Source organism: Schistocerca cancellata, chromosome 2 (assembly GCF_023864275.1).
Source record: "Schistocerca cancellata isolate TAMUIC-IGC-003103 chromosome 2, iqSchCanc2.1, whole genome shotgun sequence".
NCBI classification, from domain to species: Eukaryota; Metazoa; Arthropoda; class Insecta; order Orthoptera; family Acrididae; genus Schistocerca; species Schistocerca cancellata.
The window spans coordinates 1,038,618,524-1,038,638,418 of NC_064627.1; the positions used below are offsets into that span (position 1 = coordinate 1,038,618,524).

Genomic DNA, 19,895 nt, shown 5'->3' on the forward strand with positions numbered 1-19,895 from the left:
GAATGTTTTACCCTCCATCTGATACTGATGTGTAGTGGGTGAATCATTTAAAGAAAGTCTTTGTTAAGTAGTGCAGAAGTACCATAAACATGCCACTTTTACCGGCCAATTGTGCACTGGGACATCTATGGATTTATTGCAAGTGGTACAGACATACAGTCTTGAAAATAAGTTCTGAATGCTTTCTCTGAAAACTGTCTTGAGCAAACAGTGTGACTAACCATGCACAATGGAAATATTTTAGACCTCTTAGGTGCAAACTGCCAGACCTTATTGACACTGTCAGTATAGGGACAAGGAAAAATGATTACTAGGGGCCTGAAATGCACACATTTTTCGATAAACATGATTCTGCCTCAAAATGCACGATATTCAAATTATCTAGCAGATGCTATTTCATAGGAAGTTGTATCCAGATGAACTATTTTATCAGATACAGTTTGAAATAACTTCATTTTCTGCATGTAAATACCAAGTACATTGTCAATTGCTGTTATTGCACATCACCCGGCAAAACCGAAATTTGTAAAAAATTGTGCATAAGAACATTTTTACAAAATAAAAGGTGCACAAATGTAAACCATATCGTTGTCCTATATGCTCTCGTGCCACACCATTTGTGGGCAGCTGAATGTTCTGTATAACATACACATTGCATAACAAAACATAGTTCTCAGCTGTGGGACCTAGCATTTTATAAGGGGACCTTCCAGTCTTGGAAATTCAGTTCAGGACGAGACTTCGCGTGTTAGTAGTCTATCTCAATGGTGTACTGTCTATTCATAGAATCTTAAAGCACACTATCTAGAAAATACTGAAAAAAAAAGGCTCTAAAGTTTTAAATGTAGCTCATACACACCTCATACGCGGGTCGTAAGTAGCAAGGCAGCAGATGAGTGAAGTAGCTCAGCCAGTAGTGTGCTAGACTGTCCTGCAGCCAATCTGAGTTCAATCCTTCCTACCTGCCAGCACGGTTTCATTTTTTTTAAAATTGTTTACCGGTTGTTATAATTTTTAAAACAAAGTTGATGACCTAAAGTGTTATCAGTTAAATCCTAAATAATTTTATTTTGTTTAGGAAATGGCTTTCACAGCTATGTGAATTACACTCATCAATATTTTCTTTTTGAAAAGTTGAATAATTTCATATGCATTTTTAACAGAAGAAAATTAATTACCACTGTAACAAAATTCTGATAGGAGAAAATTATACACTCACACATTTTTCAACGTCACATTCATTTGTCAATTTTGTATTTTATGTGCAAGCACCAGAATAATAATTGTCATAAGAACATTGAAAACAATTTATGAAGGACCACCGTTTACAGGAACAGCATTTTATAAGATCTGTTCAAAAATATATTTCGTTGACATCCTGAAATCTGCTCTTTCATAAGAAAGCCTGGAAGCATACCGGGCATACTGGATCATTTCCTTAAAATTGACGATGACAGCTTATGATGAACTATTGATTTATTTTTACACAGCCTTGACAAGAATTTATTTCTCTATTATTTTCAATAAAATAATCAAAATTTTGTACATACTTTATCAGACTTTTTTACTAGTCTATAAAAATAGATGTCATATGGATGAAAAAGTGAAGTACATTTTGGAGGAATCACTTTAATCGTTTATGTTGGTGATTTCTCATCATCCTGAAAGACTGTTGTATAATTCAGGCTTTGCTTGTCAACCCCAAGAGTCAATAATTAACAGAAACTGTTCTTGACCCAAGAAAGGCTTCCAACAAAGGTTGAGAAAGTCAATATATAGTTCTGTCCTTTGCTTCCCAGATTTGGAAATATTATTACAATGTTTTTATAATTTTGCTCATATCCTTTTACTGTTTTCTGAACTCGGGGACCAAAGAGACTGACTGCCTCTTGTAAATGTTGTGTCTTTTGACAAAAATAGTTTTACTTCCTTTGACAGCCAGAGTCCTGTTGTACACTGACTGATACTGACATCCTGGAAAGAAAAGGCAAACTAAACTGAAGTATTTTACAAGAGAATGGTAAAAATAGAACACAAAATGAATTTTTAAATATCCTGCAATAAATAACTGTCCGGTCAATGTTGATGACAAAATCTTTGTTGGAATTCAATATCATTTTTAATGTCCGAGTTTGAAAAGTGTTTGCAGCAGCCACGGTTTATTCTATTGTCTCTGTTTCTTTTCTTGAAACAAATCTTGTCGCTCTTCACTGATGAATTTCATGCTTATTTTTTAATCTATGACCCCAGCTGTCAGAAGCTTTAAATTCAAAATCTATAAACTGCCGTGCTGCTGCTAAGGCCCACTGTTGTAAATTCGATGTAGTCACTTGCTGATAATTCTCTCGATCCTCAACAAAACAATCATACATCCAGAAACTGATTGCTGCATACGTATGAAATTGATATCCCATTGGGATAAGTATTGGTTCTTTCTTAAGTGCCTGCATCCTTTCTTGTGATGTTTGCAGTTTCCACATATAACAATGTTAATTCTGCAATCCAAAGAAAGATGGGCTACTTCTCTTGTCTTCTTTTCTTCTGGTTCATATTTATCCAATGAGCTGTGGTCTTCATACCTTTCAAAATGTTCACCTTCATAGTTTTCATTTTTGTGAGCAAGTTCATCATCAATCACAAATATTTTTTCAGCCGACATGTCCATAGCATGACTGCAAATTTCTTCACCCATCAACACTGTTTCATGAGAAATTGTCGTTGAAGATTCTGATCCAATCACATTATTTGCAGCAAGCAAGCTTTCATAATACAGTAGAGTCTCAATTATCCGACCTAAACTGGCCGCGACAAGGTTGGATAAGTGGGAAGGTCGGAAAACACGGGGGAGGGGGGACAAAAATTAAACTAAAGTAGGCCACATGAGTTGAACATTTAATACAACACAAATCAAAATAGACTGAATAGATATTTACTGTGTGAAGAAGTTAGTAATTGTCTTGTTTGCCGCTAAATCACGTAGTCTCCACATTACCCAGGCTGTGGCTAAGCCATGTCTTCGCAGTTCCTTTCTTTCAGGAGTGCTAGTTCTGCAAGGTTCGCAGGAGAGCTTCTGTAAAGTTTGGAAGGTAGGAGACGAGATACTGGCAGAAGTAAAGCTGTGAGGACTGGGCGTGAGTCGTGCTTTGGTAGCTCAGATGGTAGAGCACTTGCCCGCGAAAAGCAAAGGTCCCGAGTTCGAGTCTCTGTCGGGCACGGAGTTTTAATCTACTAGGAAGTTTCATATCAGCGCACACTCCGCTGCAGAGAGAAAATCTCATTCTGGAAGTAAAACCTTGGTAGACAATGTATCCTCCAGTTGCTCTACATATTTTAAAGCAGTTTCTATGGCCTTGTGTCCTTCGTTGTGAAATATCTTGGGCGCACTTTCCTCCACTACATCCGCTTCTTCATCATCTACTTTTTGTTTACCATGTTGACTATTTCTTCATCTGTCACTTCAAATTCTTCATCTTGGACAATCCATCCATTTATGTCAGCTTCTGCAGCATCAGCACATCCCGGAACTTTACGTAACAATGAAAGCAGGGTAGTATTTTCTGGTTCAGTCTACTGCTGTAGATTTTCATCAGCTGGAGAATTTTCTTTATTTTCCTGCAGCAAAAATTCTCCAGGATTTTGCAATTGTATTTGTTCCAACACTCTCCCAAGATTGGACCACGTCATAAGCTACATCTTTCAAATTTATACGGCGCAACTGCTCTAGCATGTTTTCTCCCTTGTCCATAGCATTAATTAAAGAGGAAAGCAAGTTTCTGTGGTAGTTTCTCTTCAGTGTCTCTAAGGTCCCTTGGTCCATAGGCTGACTATGGATGTGACATTTGGAGGCAAAAACATGGCCTTTATATCTTGATCTTCAAGTTCATCTTCATTAGGATGACAAGTGGCATTGTCTAGAAGCAACAGTGCTTTGCGGGGCACGTTGTTTGCTCCAAAAACTTTTTAGTTTGTGGTACGAACTTGTTAAAAACCATTCTTTAAAAATATCTGAGCTCATCAAAGCATTTTTTTGGTTGTAATATTTCACCGGTAAAGCATTTCTAGATACATTTTTAAATGCTCTAAGTTTTTTTGGCTTACCTATCATAGACAGTTTCATTTTCAAATTTGCTGTGGCGTTATGCATTCAAGAATCGTCACGATTTCTTTGCTACGTTTGTAGCCTGAAGCTGCCTTTTCGGTCTTTGATGCTAATGTTTTTCCGGTAACATTTTGTAATTAAGACCAGTCTCGCCGCAGTTAAAAATTTGATCACCTGTTAAGTTTTCCTTGTCCAATACCTTGTGAAGTTCATTCCTAAACAATTGAACAGCTCCAAAATTTGCTGAAAGCTTTTCACCACAGACATTAAGTAGCCAAATTCCGTATCTTTTCTTCCATCTATAAGGCCAGCTTACACTAGCTGTGAAATCAGGTTCACCTTCGTTTAGTTCGTTATGAAACTTTAAGGCTTTTTCCCGTAAAACAGGTCCCGACATGGGTACACCTTTATCTCTACGTTGAGTAAACCATAGGGACAAAGCTTCACTTACTTTTTCATAATCACGTTTTTTCATGGTTTTGTGGTCTTCCAAAACAGCAGAGGTTGCTCGCTGAGAACACCACTCCTCAATTTCATTGCAGTTCCTTTTCCAGTCTCCAACTTTTTTTCCCCAACGCTATAATCTTGCGCCACTTTTAATAAAGTTTAACCATTGTCTATTCTTTTTAAAGCTTTAAGTTTTTCTTCCATTGAAACGACCACCCTTTTCCGTTTTGAAGCCATCACCACAAATTTTTACAATAAACAAAGTGCAACACGTCCACTCCAATACAGATCTAAGTTAGCACTGAGGAGTGGCGAGTAGCAGATGGTGACAATGAACTGAGTATCAACAAACAACATGTTAGTCACTGACCTGTCGTCAGCTGGCGCACAGCCAGTGCGGTGAAAGGGTCAGACAACACAGAAGGTCAGATAACCGAAGATCGGATAATCGAGACTCTACTGTAAATCAAATACATCGTTTAACATCACCTTCGACACTTCACTGTATAATGAATCTGCAGTTTCTGAATCTTTTGCATTTCACAGAGTCTTCATTGACATACATTTTTAAGTCACAATATCATAATAATTCTGATAATATTTCACAGTACAGAACACTCCAGTGTCTGCAAAAGTCAGGAATGAACTGGTACTGTAGCAGGTAAGGCCCATTGTTTGATTAGTTCCGTGCGGGCCTCGACACTTCCTGGCTATCGGCCTGTTTGTATATACAATACGGCAACAGTTATGCTCTGCTTTTCCATGAAGACACTGGTTCCTCGAATGAATATTTATAACCTTACCACTGCTTATAATAGCGCCCAATTTTGTAAAGACAGTAATTAATGCTTTAGCTTACCCCCATTAAAAATGCATTTGAAATTATTCAACACTTAAAAGGAAAGTATTAACAAGTGTAAGTCACATTTTAAGTAGCCTGTGACAGCCATTTTACAAAATAAAATTATTTACAATTTAATTGATAAGGCTTTAGTTCATTAACTTTAGAGTTGCTATAATTTTTAAAACAATTGAGAAAACAAAATAAAATTGAGCCTGCAGGTAGAATCAAACCCCATTCAGCCTAGCAAGCTACAGACAGCCATTTTACCTGTATGCTGGAATGCTACTTCTGACCGAACATGAGGTGCATATGAGCTACACTTAAAACTTTAGAGCCCCTTTCCTCAGAATTTCCTGGATAGTGTGCTTTAAGACTTCTATGAGTGGACACCCTTCAGGAATACTACCAATCTGCAAAGTGTCATCCAGAGTTCAATTTCAGGGACCAGAAGGCATATGTTTGTCTGCTAGCTAAAGTTCAAAGGTTTATAAAATGCAGACACTTCCAATGTCACCATTTTAGGTGGTGGATGTTTTGAACCGGGTTGCATCAAATACCAGTAGAGGTTGGGTCTGAACAACTTTTTTTACAATACTGCCAACCTCAATAAACAATTGCACAGTAGCCATTACCATATGCTTTGTATTTTGCGTTGCCCATTTTCTCATTTTGACATGAGCTGAAAAACTAATCCTGATCCATCACTGATTTTATTAGGGCTCTCATTACATCAGAAGGCACTGGTGATCCTAATGATCACATGTCTGTTCTGCTTTACCAGCCTGCTGCTCTGAGAGAGGGAGTTGGGACTTGTGACCCATGCCGTTCCTCTCCATTCTGATGTTTACGATTACAGCCGACTGCCAGTTTACTGTGTCCACACTCTACACTATATGGACCAAAAAGCAAAAATTGTCATCGTATTTCGACCTTGTCAAAAATCTTCCACTACTGTGTGAGGAGAATAATTTTCAGTTCTACTTCTATGCTAAGTGCCTTGTTGGTTCTATCTGTAGCATTGTCTCTCTCTCTCTCTCTCTCTCTCTCTCTCTCTCTCTCTCTCTCTCACACACACACACACACACACACACACACACAGAGTGCAGTTGCTGGCTGCTGAGGCCACACTCACATATGTGTTGTGTGACTATGAACACCCACAAAAGGTGCAAATTAAGATTCTGCAAATTCTGTACTTGTCGAATAGGGTGGCAAACGCTTTTGCAAAAACATATATTCCAATCAAAAAACACAGAACACACAACACTTTTTTTTAAATAGTCAATTTCAAAGCACTAAAGTGGGGGGGGGGTGAGGGTGGTGGAGGAGTGGGAGGTGGAGTGGGGGTAGGGGAGGGAGAGGTGGAGTGGGGGTAGGGGAGGGAGAGGTGGAGTGGGGGTAGGGGAGGGAGAGGTGGAGTGGAGTGGGGGGAGGGGAGGGAGAGGTGGAGTGGAGTGGGGGGAGGGGAGGGAGAGGTGGAGTGGAGTGGGGGGAGGGGAGGGAGAGGTGGAGTGGAGTGGGGGGAGGGGAGGGAGAGGTGGAGTGGAGTGGGGGGAGGGGAGGGAGAGGTGGAGTGGAGTGGGGGGAGGGGAGGGAGAGGTGGAGTGGAGTGGGGGGAGGGGAGGGAGAGGTGGAGTGGAGTGGGGGGAGGGGAGGGAGAGGTGGAGTGGAGTGGGGGAGGGGAGGGAGAGGTGAAGTGTAGTGGGGGAGGGGAGGGAGCGGTGGAGTGGAGTGAGAGGTGGAGTGGAGTGAGAGGTGGAGTGGAGTGAGAGGTGGAGTGGAGTGAGAGGTGGAGTGGAGGGGAGGGAAAGGTGGAGTGGAGGGGAGGGAAAGGTGGAGTGGAGGGGAGGGAAAGGTGGAGTGGAGTGGGGGGAGGGGAGGGAGCGGTGGAGTGGAGTGAGAGGTGGAGTGGAGTGGGGGGAGGGGAGATCTCTGCCCAAACTCTTTGCCTTTACAAATGTCTGCTTGTGTCTGTGTATATGCGGATGGATATGTGTGTGTGTGCGCACGAGTGTATACCTGTCCTTTTTTCCCTCTAAGGTAAGTCTTTCCGCTCCCGGGATTGGAATGACTCCTTACCCTCTCCCTTAAAACCCAAATCCTTTTGTCTTTCCCTCTCCTTCCCTCTTTCCTAACGAGGCAACCGTTGGTTGCGAAAGCTAGAATTTTGTGTGTATGTTTGTGTGTCTATCGACCTGCCAGCGCTTTTGTTTGGTAAGTCTCATCATCTTTCTTTTATATCAGACATGTGTGGATGGATATGTGTGTGTGTGCGCGAGTGTATACCCGTCCTTTTTTCCCCATAAGGTAAGTCTTTCCGCTCCCGGGACTGGAATGACTCCTTACCCTCTCCCTTAAAACCCACATCTTTTCGTCTTTCCCTCTCCTTCCCTCTTTCCTGATGAGGCAACAGTTTGTTGCGAAAGCTTGAATTGTGTGTGTATGTTTGTGTGTCTGTCGACCTGCCAGCACTTTCATTTGGTAAGTCACATCATCTTTGTTTTTAGATATATTTTTCCTTCGTGGAACGTTTCCTTCTATTATAACTATATATATATATATATATATATATATATATATATATATATATATATATATATATATATATATATATATATATATATATATATATATAAGCACAATACAAGAACATCTTTTACTTGGTTATAGTGAGGACAATAATTTTATAACTCCTATGTTCACAACAGATTGGCATTTACCAAGGAAGAAACAGAAAAGAGTAGGTAAAGGTGGACTGTCAGGCATATAAACCCATGGTAGAGTATTCAAATGTTTAGAATATAAGCCGCCGTATTAAACCCCAGTGCTTGTAGTAGTTTACGCAAGAAGACATTAAGTCTAGCAAACAAACAAATGTTTTAGTCAACCCTTTTGAGTATGAGTAATTTTGTGTATCGTCCTTCTTACATTTAGACAATAAAACTAAGAACTCTGATCCCTCAAATGAATGAAGTTATTAACAGAACGAGGACATTAAACTAGCTCCTGACTCACGGTTCCAGCAAGTCTGTACTTGACCAGGTTAACAAAGAGGAATACACCTCCCCCCCCCCCCTCAAATATTCTACCCTTTGGAGCATCCATGGCAATAACATGTAAACATGTAAAAATGAAGGTTAAGGACAGATGCACAAGACTTCTAAAATTCCCTCATGAAGAGAGAGATGGGGAACAGGAAAAATGAAGTGCATATGTCAAGGTTGTAGAGTGAAGTAAAAGTCTCACCAAATCTTAGAAGGTGAGACAAGGCTCAAGAAATTATTAAGTATTATTCCATATTTTCCTCTGCTCTGGCACATTTTCCTTCCTTCCTTTTGTTCTCCGTCTGATCCCTGGTAAATTATAAACATCCAAAAGGTGAAGTTATCCTAATGATTTGATTTGGCCCTCCTCCAATAGTTCCTGTTTTGTCTTTATCACAAACACTCCTATAGCAATTATTGTTTCTTATGACTTTCAATAAATGACAAGTGCACAATTTTATTCTTTAGGGTCACACAATTTATTCTATGAGTGTTATGTGGTTAAATGCTACAGTTACTGACTGATGATGGAGAGCGTAAAATTAGTTGTGCCAATGCCTGTGATTATTAAAAATTGAATCAGCATATAACTCCAAGACCGGTGAATTAATATTTGGAGGAATGGTACTGAGACTATGTGCCTGTGAAGGACTGCAGGGTACAAAACTCTTAATGAGAATAATTTGAAGGGAAATGGATGAAGATATGTTAGAACCATTCCAATGTAAAACAATATCGATAAATAGTTTAATACTGAAAATTAGAATTGGGTAGGAGTGTTTAATAGATTAACTAGTAGCATAAATAATAGAAAATTGTAGAAACTAGAAAATTTTCCTGTAGAGAATTAAAGAGGGTCATCAGGGTACTGTCAGAAATAAAATGCAAACAATCTTTACAGTTTAGTGGTACTATAATTAAGTCACATAACATTAAATACATACTTAAAGTAGTCTTTACATGTTGGAAGTTCTGAATCTTCTCTTTCGTCTTTTTGAAAGACAATAATATCACCATCCATCAGTTCTTCAAGAACTTTCTCCAAAGGCTCATTGCAGTTTTCAATTTTTTCTACCATATTTGGTTTTATTTCTTCATATAATATTAGTTCTGTATCTGCAGGGAAGCCCGCCCTTTCATTCAACATTGGAATAAGTTCCTCTGCAAGAACAAAAATACTTCTCTTCAGTAACTGCAAACAGTTAACTCAAGCATATCATTCTATATTCAAGTACTGTCTGATGACTACAGATGAGAACACAAAATTGTACCAGGAAACCGAGAAGAAAACATTTTCAGGAACCAACTGTCTCTTGCAATGATAAAGTTAAATAAAGTATTAATACAATGATCACCCCTTCCACCACCTGAAAACTACTATCCTCTCTGCAGACGCTACTGTCACACTACTCTGATGTACACAAATCAAAAAAAGTTTTGCATCACCTTGGTTCCGAGAGTTCTGGAACCTGTACAGATAATTTGAATAGAGATCAACATAAACATCACTTCTGCCCTTTTTATTGCTCATGAAAACCACACATTCCATGTTGTACTACCACACAGCAAGACCTTGTGAGGTGGTGGTCCAGACTGCTGCACACACCGGTACCTTTAATACCCAGTAGCACATCCTCTTGCATTGATGCATGCCTTTATTCATTGTGGCTTACTATCCACAAGTTCATCAAGGCACTGTTGGTCCAGATTGTTCCACTCCTCAACAGCGGTTCGGTGTAGATCCCTCAGAGTGGTCAGTGTGTCACGTCGTCAATAAACAGCACTTTCCTCCGAGCCATAATTCATAGGCATCGTTCATCCACTGCAGTAATGGCCCTTGGGTGGCCTGAGCGAGGCATGTCATCGACAGTTCCTGTCTCTCTGTATCTCCTCCATGTCCGAACAACATCACTTTGGTTCACTCTGAGAAGCCTGGACACTTCCCTTGTTGAGAGCCCTTCCTGGCACAAAGTAACAATGCGGACGCGATAGAACTGCGGTACTGACTGTATATTGGCATCGTATAGGCATGGTTGAACTACAGACAACACGAGCTGTATACTTCCTTCCTAGTGGAATGATGAACTGATTGGCTGTCGGACCCCTTCCATCTAATAGGCACTGCTCATGCATGGTTGTTCACATCTTTGGGCGGGTTTAGTGACATCTCTGAGTAGTCAAAGGGACTGTGTCTGCGATACAATATCCACAGTCAATGTCTATCTTCTGGAGTTCTGGAAACCAGGGTGAAGCAAAACTTTTTTGATGTGTATACTAAACAATACAATAGTTTTCTTGGACTTCTATCCGTGGCTGCACCTAGCTTCTCTAGTTTGGCTAAAATCAATAAGCTACTGGGATGCTGTTATTGGAGCCTACCTGTGAAACTTTGGACTTGGATATGCACTTTATGTAAAACACCCTTTAACTTTCACCTGTTATAAACTACGACACACAATATACAGCAGGTTAGCTTGAACACTGGAAATGCTACAGCATTCAAAATTCCTTGGAGTGCACTACAGCAATGTTTCAAATAATTTTTGATAATACTGTTTGACAGAACAGCCAACAATGGAATACCAACATATGATAACAGTTGTAATCAGAACTTACGGACTTTTGCTGCGACAGGCATGTAATGATGCCCACAGTAATGTATCCTCTTGTTTTTTGGATCATACAATTTGAAGAACAGCAGCACATCTGTGTCCTTGTCAAAAGGGGGAAGAGTCTGCAAACCAGAATCTGGAGGTACAACCTCCAAGAAAATATTCCAAGGATTCTGATTTTCAGCAACTTCCAATATAGGCTTGTGCAAGTCTGCTTCAACATCAATTAGCGTTGGCCTACAAGTTTGATTTGACCTGAATCCAAATGGCCACGGTCGTATTTGGTCAACTGGATACTTCTGCAAATACAATCAATTCAAATTAAATGAACTCTGTCATCACGTCCAATACAACGACAATGACTGCAAGCTAATCTTCTATCATCACATGGATTTAACAATATTCATAAAAATTATTCAATAGTACATAAGCATTGCTTGGCATTCACAGTACTGTGAATAAATGTACCCCGTTTGTTATGCATAAATTAAGTCTTTCACAGGAGACGAAATTCTTGGTTCTGCTGAAACACACATATGAAAGTACAAGAAACTATTCCAGCTTCCAGAAGTATCAGTTCCTTCCTCACAGAGGAAAGGACGGAAGATTGGGGAAAGTTAAAAAGAGCAAATCACTCAGATCCCACGATGAGAGGGAACGCATCTGTTGTGAAGATCACCAGAGACAAAGCTAATCAATATAATTTAAGAAAAAAAGGAAGGAGCAGTTGTCATTCAGCTTTCACCTTTTATATAACTACAAGGGATTCCAAAAATTAACATCTGTGATAAACAAAAACACAGGCATAAATCGTGGCTCAATATGCAAAATCATCTTAATAATGGTATGTTGTATTCAGCTGAACTACTGAATTAGTAATAATGAAAACAGTTCAATTTTCTGCAAATAAATACTGATTCGATGATGATCAAGGTTTGCAATCAGCTGTCCATTATCATGCACGAAAGTTTATCTGGACAACTGCGAGACGCCTTCAGATTAACCATTGAAAGACTGACATCAGCTACATATATTGCACAATTTGTGAACACTGTGTATGTGTTTCGACCAGGCTTCAAGGTCATAACCTCAATACTGACAACACCGTCAACACAATGGAATGTTTTTCGTGCCAGGAAAACTTCAAGATTAAAATACTGACTAGCTAACCAATTTTCTTTTACTCGTATTTTAAATTATATCTAATTTGGAAAGATAATGTGTGAACAAAAATGATAACTATTACGAGTGTGCAAATGCAGCTTCCTGTCAGAGTGATCTTAAGCTATGCTTTTCTGCTACATCATTTGATAAGTGGATGAAACGATTCTACACGAAGATATATGCAACAAATGACAACATGACACTCAGTGCATGTGCACTATTTGATTTCACTGCAGTGTTGTATTATTCCCCGAACTTTCTGTCGACTGCAAGAGGTTCACCAGTCTGTGTGTACAAAAAACTACATTATCACAAGGTACCATTCGTTGACTGTGCTTGTGAGTGACATTCTGCCCTACATGACTATTACAAAGCTAAGACATCGTTGGTGAACAGTGATTAACATCCAGTGCTGTGTGCATAATCTTTATTTGATCCTTAAGCAAAATCATAAATAAAAATATGTTCAATCTTTGTAATCAAAGAATGGAAATTTATAGTGAACTTAACCCATTGCATTACCTCATGCTTGTGGAAAAACTGTATCAATGAAGATGGTATTTGGAAAGCTATTTTCTTAATGATCTAAGCTTCTTGTCAGAAATGTGTGTAAATTTTAGACAATGATTAACAGAGGAACACAGATAGTATTCTTACTCATGTGGGTTTCGGAATGAACAAGAATGTATCTGGCATGGTTATGAATGGCTGAACACACTATTTTTGCTACTACATCCAGAGCCTTATGAAGGACATGCCGTATTGAACTACAAGTGTTATCAATGATTGGGAGGTATTACACATTATTAGATCAAAGGAGATAGTTCAATGTTTAATGAACTTATTTACAGTACCAACTGGATATGATCAGACATCTGAATGGACTAGAGAAAGGCTATGTTAGTGTTGAAACTTCCTGGCAGATTAAAACTGTGTGCCGGACCGAGACTCGAACTTGGGACCTTTGCCTTTCGCGGGCTGGTGCTCTACCGACTGAGCTACCGAAGCACGACTCACGCCCCGTCCTCACAGCTTTACTTCTGCCAGTATCTCGTCTCCTACCTACCAAACTTTACAGAAGCTGAGAGGACGGGGCGTGAGTTGTGCTTGGGTAGCTCAGTCTGTAGAGCACCTGCCCGCGAAAGGCAAAGGTCCCGAGTTCAAGTCTCGGTCTGGCACACAGTTTTAATCTTCCAGGAAGTTTCATATCAGTGCACACTCTGCTGCAGAGTGAAAATCTCATTATGTTAGTGTTGCTCAATAGCAAATACGAAGTAAAGACTTCAGTGCTTTTGAAGTTACCCATCAGTTTGAAAGGTGAACCACAGATCTTCCTCCTGAAAGACTAAGTGTAACTCTCAAAACTGCATACCATTTCAGTACTTATACCTAGCACTTCACACATGCAAACAACTCTATGAAAGCCAATGAAATATACTAGTCAGCATCATGTTTAAGGAGCAACACCAAAAGGCAATGTAAGAACTGAAATTACTTTATTAGTCTCATAACGCACAACATTGTACGTGGTGGTAGATGGCAATCTGTGGAAGCACGAAATGTCCATGTGAAGATCTACTGTCCTCCGTGGTACCTAGACACAAATCTATAAATGCAAAAAGGACCGTACGGTCAGTTTTATAAGGGGAGTTCAAAGTTCTTGGTCTCCATAACTTTGTATACTTGTGAGAGTTAAGGCTGTCAAAGATAATGGATTGGTCAAACTCCATCGTAGATTATTTTTTCTCTTCTTCCTTTCTTTTTATTATAACTATGCATGTATTTTCTGCCATAATTTGTACATACTGAATATTTATACGACGACAAATTCTACTTACCATACTTTCTGCTAAGTGTTCCAGGAGTTCTTGAAGCGTCGTTTGTTTCCGCACCCTGAATATTCTATACTGTGCACGTTCAGGGTCGTATAAATCATTACCCTGATGGCCATCAAAGCTGTCCTCTAGCAGCACTTGAACAGACATGTATAGATGAGCTTCGTTCCTTTCCTTGCGGCGTATCTGTTCCATTCGTTTCTCTTCTTGTAACCTCTCCACTAGCTAACAAGATAACAGGGAGAAACAATAATAATATTTAAAACATGGCTACTAAAGATGACATCACATCCCAAATAAAAAAAAAACCTAATACATACAAAAGTTAAAAATAAGGAAGAACAGAATGTCATATGTGACAAAGTTTCATTCAGGGATTAAATGATTGTTCGTAGCCAGCTGAGCACATTACTGAAATGATGCAATACTTCTGTTGGGTGTCTCTCCTATTAGTCGTCAGATGAGTTTTCTCTGGTTCTTCAGAAAATATTTCTTTTTTGTATTGTGTGGCTGCAATCAGCCCAAAACAATAGTGCTCATCACATCAAAATTATTTTTGAAGCAGAATTTTGTGTGTCCATTCCATAGAGTGACTCCAAATTAATCTAGTGTGATATTTGTTTTCTTGACATGTATTAACAGGGACAGTAAGACTCTATGAACAGCCAATACTCCAGCAGTGACAGCACTGCTCTGGTCCATGCTGACTGCTACTGCCAAGTAAGCAGGACTATTGAATCACTGCTGGATTGCTGCTTATTCTTCATGTTTTACTGCCCCTGTTAATAAGTATCAATAAAACAAATATCAGACTATACTAATTTGTTAGCACTCTATCGAATGGGCTCATAATTTCTGATTTAAGAAATAAATTTTGTTTGTAATAGGGAAAAAAACGATGCTTTCTGTTGACACTGGGCATTGCATGAAAAATGTGATGAGCAGTAAATGACTACAGCACGACAATACAAAAACGAAATTGCAAAATCTGGTGAAACAGAGAAAATGCACCTTACAACTCTTATGAGGAGAGAAACAAGATCAGTTCTATAAGAGAAACAAAATTAGAGAGACCTACAACACATTCAGTAAGAAAAGGAGGATAGACAACTATTCTGCTACATAGGAACACTTCTTCTGCAATGTTCTGGCTGGAATCATCATGATGCAGATGATTATAAAACATGCAGCACAACCCCTATTGTCAGTTGAAGTGTCAGCCAGCAAATTAATGGCAAATCTATTGTTCAAACAAAAATTCAGTTCGACATATAAAAGGCACATAACAAATGTAACACCTGCAGATATTGTAGCCTTGCTAGTGGAAGAGCTTCAATAAACACTCGTCTGCAGAAACCACTATCAGAGTAGTGGACACTGATTACACTTCATTATTAATTAAATATATTTACCACACTTAAATTCTCACTGTCAGTAATTCCACATTAACTCTCGTGGCCTACATGCCAGATCAAACCATCACCTCAGCATAAAAGCAGTTTGTTTGGGTAAAGGCTGCTGACAAAGCTCTCATGTGGGATCTGGGCACCAATGAGGTGAATGGAGGGAGTAATTGTGCTGACCATGGGATGCAACCAGATGCTCAGGTTCAACTCCAGGGTGTGCACAACTGAATTTGACAAATTCAAATTTTACCTATCAAACCTTTTGTCGCTTTTCTCTCTCCCTTGGATGCCTATACCCACAAGACACCCATACAGATCCATACCAGATATGAAATCAGGCTATGTTTGGATATATTTAAAAGCACAGAAAACCACGCAACATGATGACTACGAATTTCATACAGCAGTTCAGCACTTGTATTCATTTGAGTGTGATGATATGCTTACCTCCTGAGGAATATCCTCTTCAGTCACTTCTTGTAACACGTTTTTTAATTCACTGTCACGAATGTAGACCAACATATATGCATTAGTACAGTGCTTCACTGTCATGTTCATGTCATCATCATGGCCTCCATAATTGTTGTCAATGGCTTCTGTTTTTGTACACCGAGATACTACATCGTCATCGAACTTACACCACTGTAAAATACAAAAGTGGAACTCAGAATACTATTTTAATCAGAACAGTTGCAAACAGGAGAAAGAACGAGTTTCTCAATCCTAAATATATCTACATTGTAGGCTCATTGCCTGAAACAAAATTCCATTAAATGAGATAGTTGAGAAGGCATGAGGTTTATATCTACATGTGCATGTGATGCCTCTAGGTCTTACAGAACAAAGTGCTATGAATGACGAGCAATGATTCATTAATACACATGCACTACATACACACACTTCAGCTACACGGATGGAAAGGTTTTTCTTCTAGAGTGGGCACTGTGACAATTCTCTCTCTCTCTCTCTCTCTCTCTCTCTCTCTCTCTCTCTCTCTCTCTCCCCCCCTCTTCCCCTACACTTACCTACTCTTTCATCTACTATCTCTTAGGTGACACAATGTTAATATGTATATGCAATCAGGTCCCTGGACATCAAATATGGGGACTGCAGCCAAAAACTAAATTTAAAAAAAATTACAATGAATATGTAGAAAACAACAAAGAACTGGTTTTATAACAATTATGACAAAGAACAGGCCTATAATGGGATGAAAGAGCCACATTTACTCTAAGAATTTAGTACTGTGCTTTGTACAGACATGTACAAAGTCATTATTACTGGTGAACTTTACATCTTTTTTCCTCCTACACAGTGGAGATTACTTGCATATGCACATTCCTGGATCATTCTTTTTGTTACGATGAGAAGTTGTTTAAAAGAAGGAGAAGAAGAAGCTGGATAGACTTCCAAGCCCTTTATTGACTCCACGAATCCTCCTCACTAGGTCCAACACACCAGCCAGGAGGAGGCATTTCAACAATCACGCTCAACTACATCCTGCACCAAAGGCTATCTGCTCTAACATTCAAAAATTAAAGATACATTGCCCTAGACCCTCTTCATAACTCAATAAAATAACATTCTGTCAAAAGTTTAACCTGTATAATACACTGGGCCAATTCCCAAGACAATGCCCATGATTAATTTCTTTGAAAGAAACCACTTGGTAGAAATATACAAAACGCGGATCTATCCCTTACTTCCAAATCTTACACCAATTCTTCATAAGAAATTTAATATCTTATCAATGGTTGAAATACGTTTTCAAGTAGAAATATTATATATCAATGTTGCTATCACTTTTCCATATGTAAAAATGGCCACTGACAAAGTGCTTCCAGGGATAAAATAGTTGGCTACTTGTTGACCACATACACAAAAAAGAGAGAGAGAGAGAGAGAGAGAGAGAGAGAGAGAGAGAGAGAGAGAGAGAGAAAATTCTAGCAGCTCAGTATTTACAATATTTACAACTCATGATATTGGAACCTTGCCACAGCACACATTTGTACACTACATTAAACCTAAACTGACTCTTCTGTTTCTACTCTTCTCTGTGTTTCCTTCTGTCCCCTCAAAATCCATATATTCTTATAGAACTTTTCATAGGTGACTGTTGACAGAAGTTAGACATTTTGAAAAAAGAATATTTGTGTGATTGGCTGTGTAACTGTGTTTATTCTCTATTGGTTTTATTATTGCAACCATCTTTTCAGACAAAAACGGTGTACATCAATGGATTAAAAATACCTTTTTGTAAAATATGAGCAACCAAATGCAGACCATATATAACTGTCATAATAGCCTGTCTTAACACAGCCCATATAAATGTGCTGTGCTATGGCACATTTACAGCAATGCACACTACATTACTGTAATTATGCCAAGGCAAGCCACATTAATAGGAACTGTGTTAAAAGACAGACTATTTATGACAGTTACATCCATTCTACATTTGGGTGGGTCATACCTGACAAAAATGTGTTTATGATCCACTGATGTACACTGTTTTCACCTGTAAAGATGATTGTAATAATAAAAACAAGTAGAGAATAAACACAAAATTGTACAGCTGATGGCACAAATAAGCTTTTTTCAAAATATATATTTCTATTCCTGTAGCCAAATGGTTTGCACTGTCACCTGAAATGCGGAAGAACCTGGGTTTGATTCCCGGTACTACATCAGATTTTTTTCTGAGTTGGGGAGCCGTTGTATTATCAAATGAGGAGTTGCTTCAATAAAGAAAGTCAAATGGAGAGAGTGGCAAAATGCTATCACACGTTCATAGATAACTACTCTTACAGTCTTGTAGGCAGCAATTAGGCAGCCAGAATAGGCCTAAGGCCTAATCCTTGACCTCCTTTCATAACTCTTCCCACCACACCACCCTCTGGTGCACAACAAAGCTCCACCCACTCGTACTAACCCCCCCCCCCCCCCCCCCACAGCTCATCATCATAGATAGCTAAGCAGCAGATACTACTTTCGTGTGGCCCCGTCCTTACTCATCATTTCATCCAATTCCAGCACTTTCACTTTCATATTCTTGATTTTTCTATGCTATTTTACGCCATATTTATATTTTTCTCCAACCTCAATGGAATGAAAATACTAAAGTAATAGTTCCTTATACCACAAAGGAATTACAGAAACTGGTTGCGAGTGGACATCGATTATAGGGGGTCCTATAGTAACAAGGCCAGAAGTGAAATAATTGATAAGTGACAAACAAAAATCCTGGAATTGTATTAACAGAATCTTCCACCGGTTCTTGGTAAAATAACATTATAATAAACGAAAAGCACCAGATTGCTTCTGTTCTACAATATTGTAGAACAAAAGCAAACTGGTGCTTTTCGTTTATCCTGGGATTGACTGGGGATCAAACCTGAAATCTCTGGATTTGTTGTCTGGCACTTTACCACTCAGCCACACTGTGAAGAATTACTGGACGACAACAACAACAATGTTCTCTTAAGCGGACTACACATCAAGTGAAAGTACTTTTGGATCAAAAGAATATTTCCTGGTTATTCAGTACTTGTCAAATTCACCACAGCTGCAGGAATAAAATTCTGCATGCTATTCAAATCTTTGGTAAAGTACTGCTTAGATACTTTATTTGTACTACCAAGTGAAAGGTATAGTTGAAATGAAGAGACAAAGAAGCTTGGTTTGATTTATGTGGTCATAAGAAAATGAGCCCCAGGTAATTGTGTGCACTAAGATTATCATGTCAGCAGTGAATTTTTTTACTTATGCTCCTCATATTAAGAAAATATTCTGTTAGTATATACATCATTGGCACAATTCAAAGAAACAAGAACTTTTTCCTCTGTGGTCTCATGTCAAAATATGCTGCTGACTAGGTCAGATTCATTATTTTTCATAGTAGCTAAACACAGTTACAAAAGTGTAAGCCTTTCAGTAAGTTCCTTCTCTTCTGCTGCTGCAACAGAAGATTGTTCACACTCTACAGCCATTAAATAAACTGGATATAAAATATTCAGTGTCCCTCAAACACTGCGGCGAAAGACCTAAAAAGGTGGTCACTTATAGGAGGCTCAACTTGCTGCTGTGTTAAGAGTGACTGTTCTTGTTGGGGCTGCAGTCCAAATATCTGTTTCATGCAGCTCTCCATACCAGCCGATCCTGTGCAAATATTTCCTCATAATTAATCCAACCTATTTTCACTTTAATCTCTTTACTGTTACCAAATCTTGGTCCTCCCAACAATTTTTTACTTCCATAATTTCCTCAATTAACAAATTCCTTTGCCTCAGGATAATTCTTATCAATTTATCACTTCTTTTAGTCATACTGCACCATAAATTTCTTTTCTCCTCAGCTTGATAAAGTCCTCTATGTTAGTGACCCCTCTACCCTTCTAATCTTCTTCATACCTCTGTTTTGCCACATTTCAAAATATTCTTTCTATTGG

The 19,895-nt window shown here is 38.9% G+C and overlaps 1 protein-coding gene across 1 annotated transcript in view; it reads right to left on the reverse strand.

The window, feature by feature from the left end:
* The window catches only part of LOC126163012 (ubiquitin carboxyl-terminal hydrolase 7), a 230,674-nt gene that overhangs the window by 65,107 nt on the left and 145,672 nt on the right, over positions 1–19,895 (reverse strand). Inside the window, exons 12-15 of the mRNA XM_049919876.1 lie at positions 15,899–16,093; positions 14,049–14,270; positions 11,051–11,345; positions 9,379–9,595 (exon numbers count right to left, since the gene is read on the reverse strand). Coding sequence (XP_049775833.1) covers positions 9,379–9,595; positions 11,051–11,345; positions 14,049–14,270; positions 15,899–16,093 — 929 coding nt within the window. The remainder of the gene's footprint in view (positions 1–9,378; positions 9,596–11,050; positions 11,346–14,048; positions 14,271–15,898; positions 16,094–19,895) is intronic.